Genomic DNA, 14,570 nt, shown 5'->3' on the forward strand with positions numbered 1-14,570 from the left:
TAAATTAATTTGTATGTATTATATAAAGTATATGCAAAATATATGTAAGTTGAACAATATTAAAATTGGCATACATGTTGTATGAATAAAATGCTGTTTTAAAGATATGTTATGTCATTTAAAATTGAATATATGCTTACTCCTATTTTTTTTTTTTTTAGATACATTGTTGATTTGGGGAAGTGACTGATTTTTAGCCAGTGTATGTAGATTTAAATTACCCCAATACCGACTGGGTAAATGTAATATCAGGACACTGTAGAGACGTAAAGTTCCCAGATGGAATAAACAAGTGCTTCATGGAACAACTGGTTCAGGAACACACAAGAGAAGGAGCTATTTTAGATCTAATTCTTAGTGGATCGCAGGATTTGGTGAGAGAGATAATGGTGGTGGGGTCATTTGGCAATAGTGATAACAACATGAACAAATGTGAACTAATGACTGGAAGGGGGACAATATGTAAATCCACAGCTCTTACACTAAGGGCCAGATTTTTAAAGCCCTATAAGCGTAAATCCCATGGCCTTATGCGCGCCAGGATTATTTAAAAAAGGCCCGGCCATGTATGTAAGTCCCAGGGCTTCGGGAAAGGGACAGGGAGGGGGTGGGGCTAGAGGGCCCTGGCACAGCGGCCATTTGCCGCTGTGTCAGGGGATCGCGTGCCAGCAGGCTGCAGGGGCACACAACCTGCGCCTGCTTTGAGCAGGCGCAAAAGGTGAGATAACTTTTTTTTTGGGGGGGGAGGGTTAGGATAGGGATAGGGGTGAGAAGGTTAGGGGAAGGGGTAGGAAGGATTGATTAGGGGGTAGGGAAATTCCCTCGCAGGCGTCCCTAAATTTGAGCGGCCTGGGAGGAAACGGGGGAAGGCCACAGGCCTTGGCGTGTGCAAGTTGCACTAATGTGCACCCCCTTGCGTGCGCCGACCCCCAATTTTATAACATGAGCACACGTTATAAAATCAGGTGTCCATGTGTGCGAGTTTTAAAATCTACCTCTAAATTTTCAAAAGAGAAACTTTGATAAAATGAGGAAAATTGAAAAAATTGAAAGGTAAGCTGCAAAGGTTAAAAGTGTACAAGAGGCATGGACACTGTTTAAAAATACCTTCTTAGAAGCGCAGTCCAGATGTTTTCTATACATTAAGAAAGGTGGAAGGAAGCCAAAACGATTACAAGCATGGTTAAAAGGTGAGATAAAAGAGGCTATTTTAGCCAAAATCATCTTTAAAGGAAGAAGGATCCATCTGAAGAAAATAGGAAAAAACATAAGCTTTGTCAAGTTAAGTGCAAAACATTGATAAGACAGGCTAAGAAAGAATTTGAAATGAAGTTGGCCATAGAGGCAATAACTCATAATAAAAAAGCTTTTAAAAATATATCCGAAGCAGGAAACGTGCAAGGGAGTCAAATTGAAATGTTAGATAACCGAGGGGTTAAAGGTGCTCTTAGGGAAGATAAGGCCATTGCAGAAAGACTAAATGAATTCTTTGCTTCTGTGTTTACTAATGGGGATGTTGGGGAGATATCGGTTCCAAAGATTTTTTTTCCAGGGTGATAAGTCAGATAAACTGAACCAAATCACTGTGAACCTGGAAGATGTAGTAGGCCAGATTGACAAACCAAAGAGTAGCAAATCACCTGCACTGGATGGTATACACCCCAGGGTTCTGAAGGAACTCAAAAATGAAATTTTCAGATCTATTAGTTAAAATTTGTAACCTATCATTAAAATCATCCATTGTACCGAACACTGGAGGGTGGCCAAGGTAACCTCAATATTTAAAAAGGGCTCCAAGGGTAATCTGGGAAACTATAGACTGGGAGCTTGACTTCAGTGCCGGGAAAAATAGTGGAAACTATTCTAATGATCATAATCACAAATCATATAGAAAGACATGGTTTAATGGAATACATTCAGCATAGATTTACCCAAGGGAAATCTTGCCTCACAAATCTGCTTCATTTTTTTTGAAGGGATTAATAAACATGTGGATAAAAGAGAACCAGTAGATGTAGTGAATTTGGACTTTCAGAAGGTGTTTGACAAAATACCTCATAAGAGACTTCTAAGAAAACTAAAATGTCATGTGACAGGAGGTGATGTCCTTTCGTGGATTACAAACTGGATAAAAGACAGGAAAGAGTAGAATTAAATGGTCATTTTTCTCAGTGGATAAGGGTAAACAGTTGTGTGTTTCAGGGATCTGTACTTGGATTGACGCTTTTCAATATATTTATAAATGATCTAGAAAGGAATACAGCGAGTGAGCTAATCAAATTTGCAGATACAAAATTATTCAGAGTAATTAAATCATAATCGGATTGTGATAAATTGTAGGAGGAGCTTGCAAGACTGGAAGATTGGGCATCCAAATGGCAGATGAAATTTAATGTGGACAAGTGCAAGGTGATGCATACAAGGAAAAATAACCCATGCTTTAGTTACACGATGTTAGGTTCCATATTAGGAGCTACCACACAGGAATAAGATCTAGGCGTCATAGTGGATAATACATTTAAATCGTTGGCTCAGTGTGCTGTGGCAGTCAAAAAAAACCAAACAGAATGTTAGGAATTATTAGGAAGGAAATGGTGAATAAAACTAAAAAAGTCATAATGACTCTGAATTGCTCCATGGTGAGACTGCACCTTGAATACTTTGTAAAATTCTGGTCACTGCATCTCAAAGATATAGTTGCACTGGAGAAGTTACAGGAAAGGGCAACCAAAATGATAAAGGGGATGGAATGTCTCCCCTATAAGGAAGGGCTAAAGAGATTATGGCTGTTCAGCTTGGAGAAAAGACAGCTGAGGGGGGATATCATAGATGTCTATAAAACCATGAGAGGCCTGGAACGAGTTACTCTTTCAGATACTAGAAGGACTAGGGGGCACTCCATGAAATTAGCAAGTAACAAATCTGAGAAAATTCTTTTTCACTCAACGCACAATTAAGCTCTAGAATTTGTTGCCAGAGGATGTGGTTAGGGCAGTTACTGTAGCTGGGTTTAAAAAAGGTTTGGATAAGTTCTTGGAGGAGGAGAAGTCCATTAACTGTTATTAATCAAGTTGACTTAGGAAATAGCCTCTGCTATTACTTGCATTAGTTGCATGGGATCTATTTAAGATTTGGATATTTGCCAGGTACTTGTAACCTGGGATGGCCACTGTTGGAAACAGGATGCTGGACTTGATGGACTCTTGGTCTGGCCTAGTATGAAAGCTTCTTTTGTTTTTGTGTTTTACCTGGAAAATCTCTCATCTTCAATGTATCACTTTCAAGAAAAAGCACAGAAGAGGGAAGGAATTAATAAAAGACTGAGCATACTTGTGAAAAGGAAACAAATTTTGCTATGTTTTTCAACTAAATTCCAAAATGAGTTTTGCAAGTACATGTATGATATACATAAGTTTCAGATACTTTTGTTGACAATGCTTAGAAATAGCACCTTCTCCTGCACGTCTGATTTGGGATTGCTCTCAAATTAAATTTTGTTTTCTTAAAGCTGCAGAGGTATGGATATTTTTAAATTTGGTGCCCTTTCTTTTTGAACTATAGGTATTTTTCAATTGTTTATTTTTTCTTAAATTTTCATATTTTAAGCCTATAGACCATTATAAAATTATTTTATAGAAGAAACAAGAATTATGTTTACACAAAAAAAAAAAAAACAACTTTTCTTGAATTACTCATTACAACATTTATTTCTGGATATGTTTATCTGACTTTGCTTCCTGTTCCATTCCCACTTGGAAGAACTCTAAGAATAAACATGAACTTATTTTAGTTGAAACCTAGAAGTGTGCATACTGAGAAGGGGCATTATGGGCTGCAAAGGTCCATGCAGCTTTGGTAGGGAGAGATTCTGCAAATGCTCTTAGGATTCAGGGGAGGTGGAGATTGGAGCCTGCTTCTGAGGACTAGGATACAATGTAGGGGTATGTAGGTTGTGTTGAGGGGTGGGGCACATTGGGTTGGGGACGGGGACACAAGATGGTTTCAACTTGGAGGACTATTTGGGGGTGTGTGTTGCAACAGACATCAGGGACTACAATGGGGTGCTGGAAGGGGGCCACTGACCCAATTGGTTTTGGGGTGGTCTAGAGGTGGGAGAGAGGGGACCGTTGGTCTCATTTCTGTCAGTGGGTTTAGGAGCAGGAGGGACTGATGGCCCATTGGCTAGATAGCCAAATAGCCATTAGGGGAGCTGAAATTCTCTCTTACATCCATGCTAACTGGCCCTATCACTGAAGTTAGTACAGCAAAATTTGATTTTTAAGTCATGATCTGTGTTAGCATGGCCATGCTATTTTGAATGCAGTCATAGCAATGCAGACCATGATCTGTCAAACCAAATTACACACATCTAGACAAATCCATTCCACAATTCAATTCATTTATAACAATCTTACAGGGTCATTTATCATTTTACTCTCTACCTTGCTGCAATCAAGCTAGGTAGAGAGTTTATTGTACAAATCAACTCCTCTTTTACCTTTCATAAGTCCAAATGACACAAAACCTTCAATGTCAACTTTGCTATTCATACCTCTGACTATGTATCTAAAACTGCCCCCCCCCCCCAAAGTCTACCCCACCCCTCAAACCTCACCTTGAGTTAATAGTGCCCCCTCTTACAATAGTATAAATAGTAGAGTGACAGATTGGTCTCTATAGTGTCTCTCTCTCTCGCCCGAACCACCATTTGCGATAAAAACCTTTTCAGTTGATAATGCACCTGTGGTGGATTACTCAGTGTGCGATGCAAAAAATAGCACAGGGTGCAATAAAGGGTAAGGGTATCGTACATTGCAGAAATGAACTATGTTATACATAGCAGTGAAATTAGCTTTACCATGCCACCCCCCCCCTTTTTTTTTTTTTTTTTTTTTTTAATAGGTGTTATTTCTGCAATTTTTATAGCATTTTGATAAATCTAGCTGTCAGATTGAAAGCTTGTTTCAGAACTTAAATACTTGAACTTGTTCCCCCCACTTCTATCTATCTCTATGGCTAATAAGGAACAGCAAAATATGTAAACAAGCTATCCAGTCTAAAATCAAGACCAGAAAATATTTTGCAATCTTTCAATAATATATATTTGTACTATTTGACTCTTCTCTGAATTTATACAAATTATAACAAATAATGGGTCATCCATGTTTTTAGACAACATTAATATTTGTCACTGGACTCAAATTTCCTTAATTTGAAGCTCTAAAAAACAGTATTTAAAAATATGCCCTTTTGTTTTTTTTTTTTTTAAGGCATGAGATTGGTGGCGATGTCCTTTCGTGGATTACAAACTGGTGAAAAGACAGGAAACAGAGAGTAGGATTAAATGGACAATTTTCTCAGTGGAAGGGAGTGGGCAGCGGAGTGCCTCAGGGATCTGTATTGGGACTCGTACTTTTCAATATATTTATAAATGATCTGGAAAGAAATACGAGTGGTGTAATCAAATTTGCAGATGATACAAAATTATTCAGAGTAGTTAAATCACAAGCAGACTGTGATAAATTGCAGGAAAATCTTGTGAGACTGGAAAATTGGGCATCCAAATGGCAGATGAAATTTAATGTGGATAAGTGCAAGGTGATGCATATAGGGAAAAATAACCTATGCTATAGTTACACAATGTTAGGTTCCATATTAGAAGCTACCACCCAAGAAAGAGATCTAGGCGTCATAGTGGGTAACACACTGAAATCGATGTTCAGCTGCGGCAGTCAAAAAAGCAAACAATGTTGGGAATTATTAGAAAGGGAATGGTGAATACAAGGAAAATGTCATAATGCCTCTCATTTCGCTCTATGGTGAGACCGCACCATGAATACTGCGTACAACTCTGGTCACTGCATCTCAAAAAAATATATAGTTGCGATGGAGAAGGTACAGATAAGGGGAATGTATCAGCTACCCTATGAGGAAAGGCTAAAGAGGTTAGGACTTTTCAGCTTGGAGAAGAGACTGCTGAGGGGGGGATATGATAGAGGTGTTTAAAATCATGAGAAGTCTAGAACGGGTAAATGTGAATTGGTTATTTACTCTTTTGGATAATAGAAGGACTAGGGGCCACTCCATAAGAACATAAGAAAATGCCATACTGGGTCATACCAAGGGTCCATCAAGCCCAGCATCCTGTTTCCAACAGTGGCCAAACCAGGCCATAAGAACCTGGCAAATACCCAAAAACTAAGTCTATTCCATGTTACCATTGCTAATGGCAGTGGCTATTCTCTAAGTGAACTTAATAGCCGGTAATGGACTTCTCCTCCAAGAACTTATCCAATCTTTTTAAACACAGCTATACTAACTGCACTATCCACATCCTCTGGCAACAAATTCGAGAGTTTAATTGTGCGTTGAGTAAAAAAGAACTTTCTCCGATTAGTTTTAAATGTGCCCCATGCTAACTTCATGGAGTGCCCCCTAGTCTTTCTACTATCCGAAAGAGTAAATAACCGATTCACATCTACCCGTTCTAGACCTCTCATGATTTTAAACACCTCTATCATATCCCCCCCTCAGTCGTCTCTTCTCCAAGCTGAAAAGTCCTAACCACTTTAGTCTTTCCTCATAGGGGAGTTGTTCCATTCCCCTTATTTTGGTAGCCCTTCTCTGTACCTTCTCCATCGCAATTTTATCCTTTTTGAGATGCGGCGACCAGAATTGTACACAGTATTCAAGGTGCGGTCTCACCATGGAGCGATACAGAGGCATTATGACATTTTCCATTTTATTCACCATTCCCTTTCTAATAATTCCCAACATTCTGTTTGCTTTTTTGACTGCAGCAGCACCCTGAACCGACGATTTCAATGTGTTATCCACTATGACACCTAGATCTCTTTCTTGGGTTGTAGCACCTAATATGGAACCCAATATTGTGTAATTATAGCATGGGTTATTTTTCCCTATATGCATCACCTTGCACTTATCCACATTAAGCATGTGGCACATTTAAAACTAATCGGAGAAAGTTGTTTTTCACTCAACGCACAATTAAACTCTGGAATTTGTTGCCAGGGGATGTGATAGTTCAGTTAGTGTAGCTGGGTTAAAAAAGGATTGGATAATTTCTTAGAGGAGAAGTCCATTACTTGCTATTAATTAAGTTGACTTAGAAAATAGCCACTGCTATTACTAGCAACAGTAACATGGGATAGGCTTAGTTTTGGGGAACTTGCCAGGTTCTTATGGCCTGGATTGGCCACTGTTGGAGACAGGATGCTGGGCTTGATGGGCCCTTGGTCTGACCCAGTATGGCATGCTCTTATTAGAAAACCTAGAAACTAAAATAAAGGGTGCAATTTTCATTTATGATGATACACAGTGAATTCTGGCTAATCTCCTTGGAAAAAGACAAAATAAGTGCGATATAACCACCCTTCAAGTACTTCAGAGGTTCTAAGAACTGGCTGAAAACACTTCCATTGTGAAAAATGCTAGTAATAAGAGGCACAAGTCATAAGTAAGACACTTAAGTTTATTCAGGAAAAAACCTTCACTATGAGAGTTGTTAGTACATCCCTATACTTCTAAAAGTCAATTTGTGAAAATGAGATGCGTGGGTCCCGAACGTTTGCTTGCTCTAGGACTTACAGGTTGAATCTGCTGAGCTTTCTAATTATAATCACTTTCTTGTCCTCTAGATTACTACTCAAGGAAAATGAATTGCTCAATTTAGAAAATGTCTGCTCTATTTAGGACATCATCAAAAAAATGGGTACGTAATTGGTTAGAATATGCTGCAAAGAAATGGTAAACATTTTAAATTAAACCAGACTAGCTTCTGTAAGTTAATGGTATTACTGGTTATTTACATTTAACATGATTTTGATTGATGGCTGCTGCTTTAAGGATATGCTTTTATCTTCCTCATTGGAATAGGGAAAAAAAACATTTTATCTGTCAAACATTAATGGCTGAAAAGATTGATGCCTGCAGAACTCTATGAACTGACATCTTTAAACTAGGTAGTAAGACTAAAATATATAATAGTAAATCATATAAATAATGTAAGGTCTGATTCAATAAACTTTTTCCCCCACAGAAACAAAATGGGAGACAAGCCTTACTGAATCCATTAGAAATCCATTTAAGCTACATAATTTTTTAAGGACCTACAATTACCTGGTATCCATTTAGGTCCGTATAAAATCTATTTTGACTGTAGACATTTGATGTTATTCTCATTCCAATTTCACGATTGTACTCTCCTCGTATGTCCACAGTGTTCATTATCTCCAGAGACTGGCCCTCTAGTCCTAAATAAGACAAATTAGATTTGATTCAAGTTTCATGCATTTTTAAAGAAAATAAAGGTAAATATATAAAAATTATTAACTTTGATGTAGAAAGTATAATATATAATATACAAATTTTGATACAGATTATTATTAATATAGAACAAAGAGATGTGTGAACATTTCATGATGCTTTATTTTCTATTTTGGTACAGAAATTTGCACATGGTTCTGACATTTCTTATGAGAATTTCTGTCTTGCAAATATCAGTAAACAGAGACAGCTTTTCCCTATAGGAAACTAGGCAAGAAATGGAGTCAGCTGGAGACGACAGACACAAAGTAATGGCAGGGTACCTTAAAAAAATACATGATATCACAATGCCCTTTTGTGGAATGCAAACTGCTTAAAAGACAGGAAACAGAGAGTAGGATTGAATAGTCAGTTTTCACTATTTATATTTTTCCACTGAGGAGTGCCTCAGGAATCTGTACTTACACCTGCGTTTATCAATATATTTATATAAATGATCTGGAAAGGGATACGAGGGAGGTGATCAAATTTTCAGGTGACACAAAATCATTCAGAGTAGTTAAATCATTTGCCGATTGTGATAAATTGCATGACCGTGCAAGACTAGAAAATTGGGAATCCAAATGGCAGAAGAAATTTAATGTGGACAAGTGCAAGGTGATACATATAGATAAAAATAACCCATGCCATAGTTACACTATATTAGGTTCCATATTAGGAGGTAGCACCCAGGAAAAAAAGATCTAGGCATCATAGTGGATAATACCTTGAAATCATCAGCTCAGTGTGCTGCAGCAGTCCAAAAAAACAAACAGAATGTTAGGAATTATTAGGAAGGGAATGGTGAATAAAATGGAGAATGTCATAATGCCTCTGTATTTGTTAGCACTCACCCTGCCAGGAGGGCGGAGTGAGCGGTCTGGTAGCGATCAGCTCCTCCCAAGGGGAGGAGATAGCAATCTGATAGGCTTGGTTCCTGTAGGAGAAGGAGTTTTAGCAATCTGTTAGTGCTCTGATCCCCCAGAATGGAGGAGTAGCAAACTGTTATGCTTTGTTCCTGTAGAAAGATGAGCCAGCAACCTGTATGATCCCCATGGGGAGTTAGCCATCTGATATGTATCAGCTTCTGCAGAGAGAGGGGTAATGGTCTGATGTGGGTTGGCTCCCACAGAGTGGCAGATGATAAAACCGCTCTATTAGTGTAAGGAGTAACACTTAGTAGAAATAGTGAATCCCTGGGCCGATGGCAGATGACAGCGCCCTCAAGTGGAGATCCTGAGAGGGACCACCGGATAGGCTAGAGTATTGAGACAAACACAGATAGTTCTTTATTAGACTGGAAGTAGAACCACCAAAGGTGGCAGTAGTGAGATGATGTGCCCAGCAGGGCTGAAGTCCCTCTGATACTGGAACTACGATCTCTGAGTTGCTGAGCTGTAAGGAGAGACTATAGATAGTGAGTAGAGTATGCTGGACATAACCAGTGGTAGATGATACACTCAGAATTGTAGATATCTGTAATGTCTTCTTATGCAACACAGAGTCTTCAGTATTCAGGAACAGGAGCAGCAGGCGAGTACTGGTTCCTATAGGCAGTCTGAAATAGAACTCACAATAACTGTGTATGGGATGGCTTCTGGAATAGAAGAGAGGCTAGGAGAGGTTTAGGAACATAGGCCCTCGTGGAGCGAGTACCGGTTCCAATCTGCAATGGTAACTCACGATCTCCGTACCTGCGATAACTTCTTAGACTGAAGGGAGTCTTAGAGATTAGGAACATGGGCCCTTGTGGAGCGAGTACCGGTTCCTGTCTGTAATAGGAGTCACTGTGTTCACGTCTGCGATCGCCTCCAGGCAATAGGAGTCTTCTGAGTATTCGGGAACGTAGGCCCTCGAGGAGCGAGTACCGGATCCCGTCCAGCAATCTGAAATCAAGAAGAGAGAGAGCGGGGCCCCCGAGGAGCGGGTACCCCTAGGTGAGTTTGTAGAGGCAGAGCAGCGGAGAAAGGATTCCCTGAGAGTTGCGAGGTAGGGATTCCTACCCTTGTCCTTGCTAACTCAATTCGAAGTAGCAATCAAAGACCTTTTATGTTGGAAGCGGATGACGTTACTATGGGGGGACGCCCCGAGGTTCACGCCCTTGCTGGTAGAAAGTCTGGAGTGCGCGCCCTTACGTCATCAGGAACATGGCGGATCCGTGGCGTCAGGCCAGCCCGGGGATTCCAGGAAGAAAATGGCGAGAAGAAGCAGCGGCAGCATCTGTCCGTCAGACCCCAAGAGAGTCGCCATAAGGTAGAGAGGGTGGAGCGAGGGCGAGAATGGGCACGAACGCAACAGTATTGCTCCATGGTGAGACATCACCTTGAATACTGTGTACAATTCTGGTTGTAACATCTCAAAAGTTGCACTGAGAAGGTACATAGAAGGGCGACCAAAATGGTAAAGGAAATAGAACAGCTCCCCTGTGAAGAAAGGATGAAGAGTTTAGGGCTGTTCAGCTTGGAGAAGAGCCTGCTGAACAGGGATATGATAGAGGGCTATAAAATCATAAGAGGACTAGAACAGTTAATGCAAATCAGTTATTTACTCTCAAATATTTGAAGGACTAGGGGGCACACCAAGAAGTTAGCAGGTAGCACATTTAAAACAAATCAGAGAACCTTGGTTTTCACTCAGTGCACAATTACGTTTTGGAATTGGTTGCCGGAGGATGTGGTTAAGGCAGTTAAAAAAGGTTTAGATAAGTTTCTGGAGAAGTCCATAAACCTGTTATCAATATGACTTAGGGAATAGCCTCTGCTATTACTGGAATTAGTAGCTCGAGATCTATTTAATGTTTAGGTACTTGCCAGGTACTTGTAACCTGGATTGGCCAATGTTGGAAACAGGATGCTAGGCTTGATGGAGCCTCAGTCTGACCCAATATAGCAATTTCTTAGGTTCAGTTTTCTCTGAGTGCCCTGAATTTTCAACTGTACTCAGCAGGTTTGCTTCCCCATAGGACTGAAGCATTGATACTTGGTGTTACTGCTCACAAGTTTCAACCTTGTGGTAATTCAGCTTGGTTTTATGTTTGTTACCATGTGTCCAAAATATGAAACAAATATAAGGCCAGATTTTAGTACCTACGCGCGGGCGTAGATTTGAGCACGCAACCCGGCGCGCACAAATCTACGCCCAATTTTATAACATGCGCGTGCAGCCGCGTGCATGTTATAAAATCTGGGGTCGGTGCGCAAGCGGGTGCACACTTGTGCACGCCGAGCCCTAGGGGAGCCCCGATGGCTTTCCCTGTTCCCTCCCCCCCCCCCCACCTTCCCTTCCCCTACCTAACCCGATCCCCAGCCCTACCTAAAACGCCCCCTAACCTTTAATTTGGAAGTTGCGCCTGCCTCTGGGCAGGCGTAGGTTGCGCACGCCAGCCAAGTGCCAACGCGCGATCCCCTGGCCTGGCGGCCCTATGGAGGCATCTGGCCACACCCCCGTCCCGGACCGCCCACGCCCCTTTTTTCAAGCCCTGAGACATACGCACATCCTGGGGCTTGCGCGTGTCGCCGGGCCTATACAAAATAGTCTTGGTGCGCGTAGGGCTTTTAAAATCTGCCCCATTTTCTCCATAGGAAAAAGAAAGTCAAGAAGTTCTACCTAGAACTAAACTCTCTGGGGCATGTGCTTCCATGGTCTGCATATATCTGAAAAAAGCTACCATCCCTGTCAGAGTCCTCATGCTCCCCCTCTGATATATCCTGAAAAGCAAGTGTGGGTAGGACATCCCAAAAAACTATGGATGGGGGGGGGGGGGGGAATACCCATACAGTGATGCAATAAGCCTTATTTTCTTTTGGAAGGAAGGCTAATAATAGGATTCTAAGTATCAGGGGAATTAAGAGCATATGAAACTAGTCAGTTGGGGACACTAGGCACTAATATATCTAGCACAAATATGAATGAAATTGGGTAAATGGTTCAGAAGTTATTAGGAGACAGTCACAATGATCTTACAAGGCTATTGGGAACTAGGCTAAAAAATGAACATCACACCTTCAGTCAAGACAAATTGTAATTCCTATCATACTATTAAAGCGTAAGACTTATCCTTGATATACTTTATTTGGGAAGAAAAAGATAAACCACAAATTATCAGCTATTTATACCTTTACAATATGCTATCTTTACTTGTTTTTGGCCTATAGCAAAACATACCAAAAAGCAAACAACTATTTTGTAACTGTGTGATGCAAAGATATGACATGCATATAGACATTTACTATACTGTGTATAAACAGATGACTTGCAGTACTGGGCTTCTACAGAAGTTCACCGCCTGCTACATGACATCAGGCACACATGAATCAGTGTGATGGAGGTGGCCCTATAATTCAAATCTTCATCTACTTCATCATCCATGATCAAAAACAGCAGTTGACTCCTAGCAGAAAAATACACATCTGTACTTTCCCAATTCATTGAGCCTAACACTGGGAAATGCTTTGACTTACATCATGATTCTGACCGTGGCTCCGAAGGAGTTGTTTATATTATACGTTGCCCCTGTGACAAACTATATCTGGGCAAAACCAAGAGACAGGTTCGCACCCGGATTATAGCACACAGGTCTAATATTAAACACTCTCGGAACCTGGCACCTTTGGTTGATCATTGGGCTCTGCAGACTCACACGGAATCCAACCTGTTTTTCTTTGTTTTAGAGCTCGTTCCCCACTCCTTGCGAGGTGGTGACTTTGACACTGCACTTACACGCTGTGAGCAAAGATGGATACACCGTTTAGATACTGTTATCCCGAAGGGCCTTAACAAAGAAATCGAATGGTTTCACTTTACTTGATTCTGATAGGTTGCAGGTGTTTCGTTCCTTCACTTGTAATTGGCTGTAGGTTCCTCTGTCCTGATTGGTCTGTGAAAACTATTTGGCGTGAATTTTGACAGCTTTTAAGTTTGTTTGAGTTTAGGTTCAAGCGTGCTCCCTGCCCTGAATCTATGAACTCCGATAAAGGTAAAACTGAATATGCGTGCTTTATTTATATTTATATCTACTCTGTACTGGGACCATTTCTTCTAATACAGTCCTTTGTCATTGTTTTTAGAAATCCTTAAACAAAATTCTCTTGGGCATCCCTCCCGACGCAGCCTTTGGTGAAACACGGGTCCATGTCGGGGGACCCCTTGTGTTTGAGAGACTTTGTTGATTGTACACAGTGGAGTTGCCGTTTTCTGAATAAAGGAATCTTTGGACATATTAAACTCATTCGGAATCTGGGACTGTATCACTTTAATCCAGCATTCGTTGTGATCCTTAGCTTAATGGCCAACATCACCTGCGTATAACAGTCAGATTGAATTGATCACCAATGCCTCGGGTGTGTGTGTATATATGTGGGTGGTGTCGAATTTATTTCCAAGGGGCATGGTGCGCAGAGGCATGGCCACAGGACTGGCAGACTGGCCTGGTGAAAGCTATCACCTTCTTGGAATTATTTCCAATCATGCTGGCACTCTATATTTGGGGCTGGCAGATGATGTTTGTTTTTTCTCTCAGATAATATGGCAGTTTTTGAAGCCATCCACAGAATGTATGCTAGGACAGAGGGTGTGATGATATTAAGGGAATTGGTATTGCAATGTTTACATCACGACAGGGCTATGCATATACCAGGTGAAAAGAATGCCATCACTGATGCCCTCTCTCATTTTAAGTAGCAACTTTTCAGGTCCCTGGCACAATTAGCAGATGCAGAAAGTACTCCCAACTTCAGAGGCGATATGAAAATTTGGCCCTGTATTGCTTGGCGGATGATGCTGAACTCCTCCTCTCTGAGAACAAGGAAGAGTTACATCAAGGCTATGAAAGAATTTCAAAAGTCTGACGACAGTAGATCTATAAAGAGGTTCAGGGATTACAACCAAACTAGTCGTTCGATTTATAGTGGCATGTAAAGAAAGAAGTTTACCTAGAGCTATAGTGGCAGCTAAGCTAGCAGGAACTGGTTTCTTTGCCAAAGCAATTGGAGGGACCAACCCCTCCTGCAGTTTTGTGATAAAGAGAATGATGCGCTTTTGGGAAGATGAAGGCAAGGCCACGCCAGATAAATGGCGCCCCATTATGCATGAGTGTATTTCTAAATTAATAGGTGTGGTGGCCGGGATTTGCAATACATATGAAATTTGCTTTTTTTGGTGTGTTTAGAGTGCGTGAATTGGTTGCCCAGGCAACAAGCTATGTTGGCTCATGTGGCCTGAAATTTGAGGATGTAGTTCAAAACCCA

At 40.8% G+C, this 14,570-nt stretch overlaps 1 protein-coding gene across 1 annotated transcript in view; it reads right to left on the reverse strand.

Annotated features, from left to right (window-relative positions):
• Nucleotides 1–14,570, reverse strand: part of MAN2A1 (mannosidase alpha class 2A member 1) — a 485,077-nt gene that overhangs the window by 111,621 nt on the left and 358,886 nt on the right. The window contains 1 exon segment of the mRNA XM_029571989.1: nt 8,140–8,273. Coding sequence (XP_029427849.1) covers nt 8,140–8,273 — 134 coding nt within the window.

Source organism: Rhinatrema bivittatum, chromosome 1 (genome assembly GCF_901001135.1).
Source record: "Rhinatrema bivittatum chromosome 1, aRhiBiv1.1, whole genome shotgun sequence".
NCBI lineage: Eukaryota > Metazoa > Chordata > Amphibia > Gymnophiona > Rhinatrematidae > Rhinatrema > Rhinatrema bivittatum.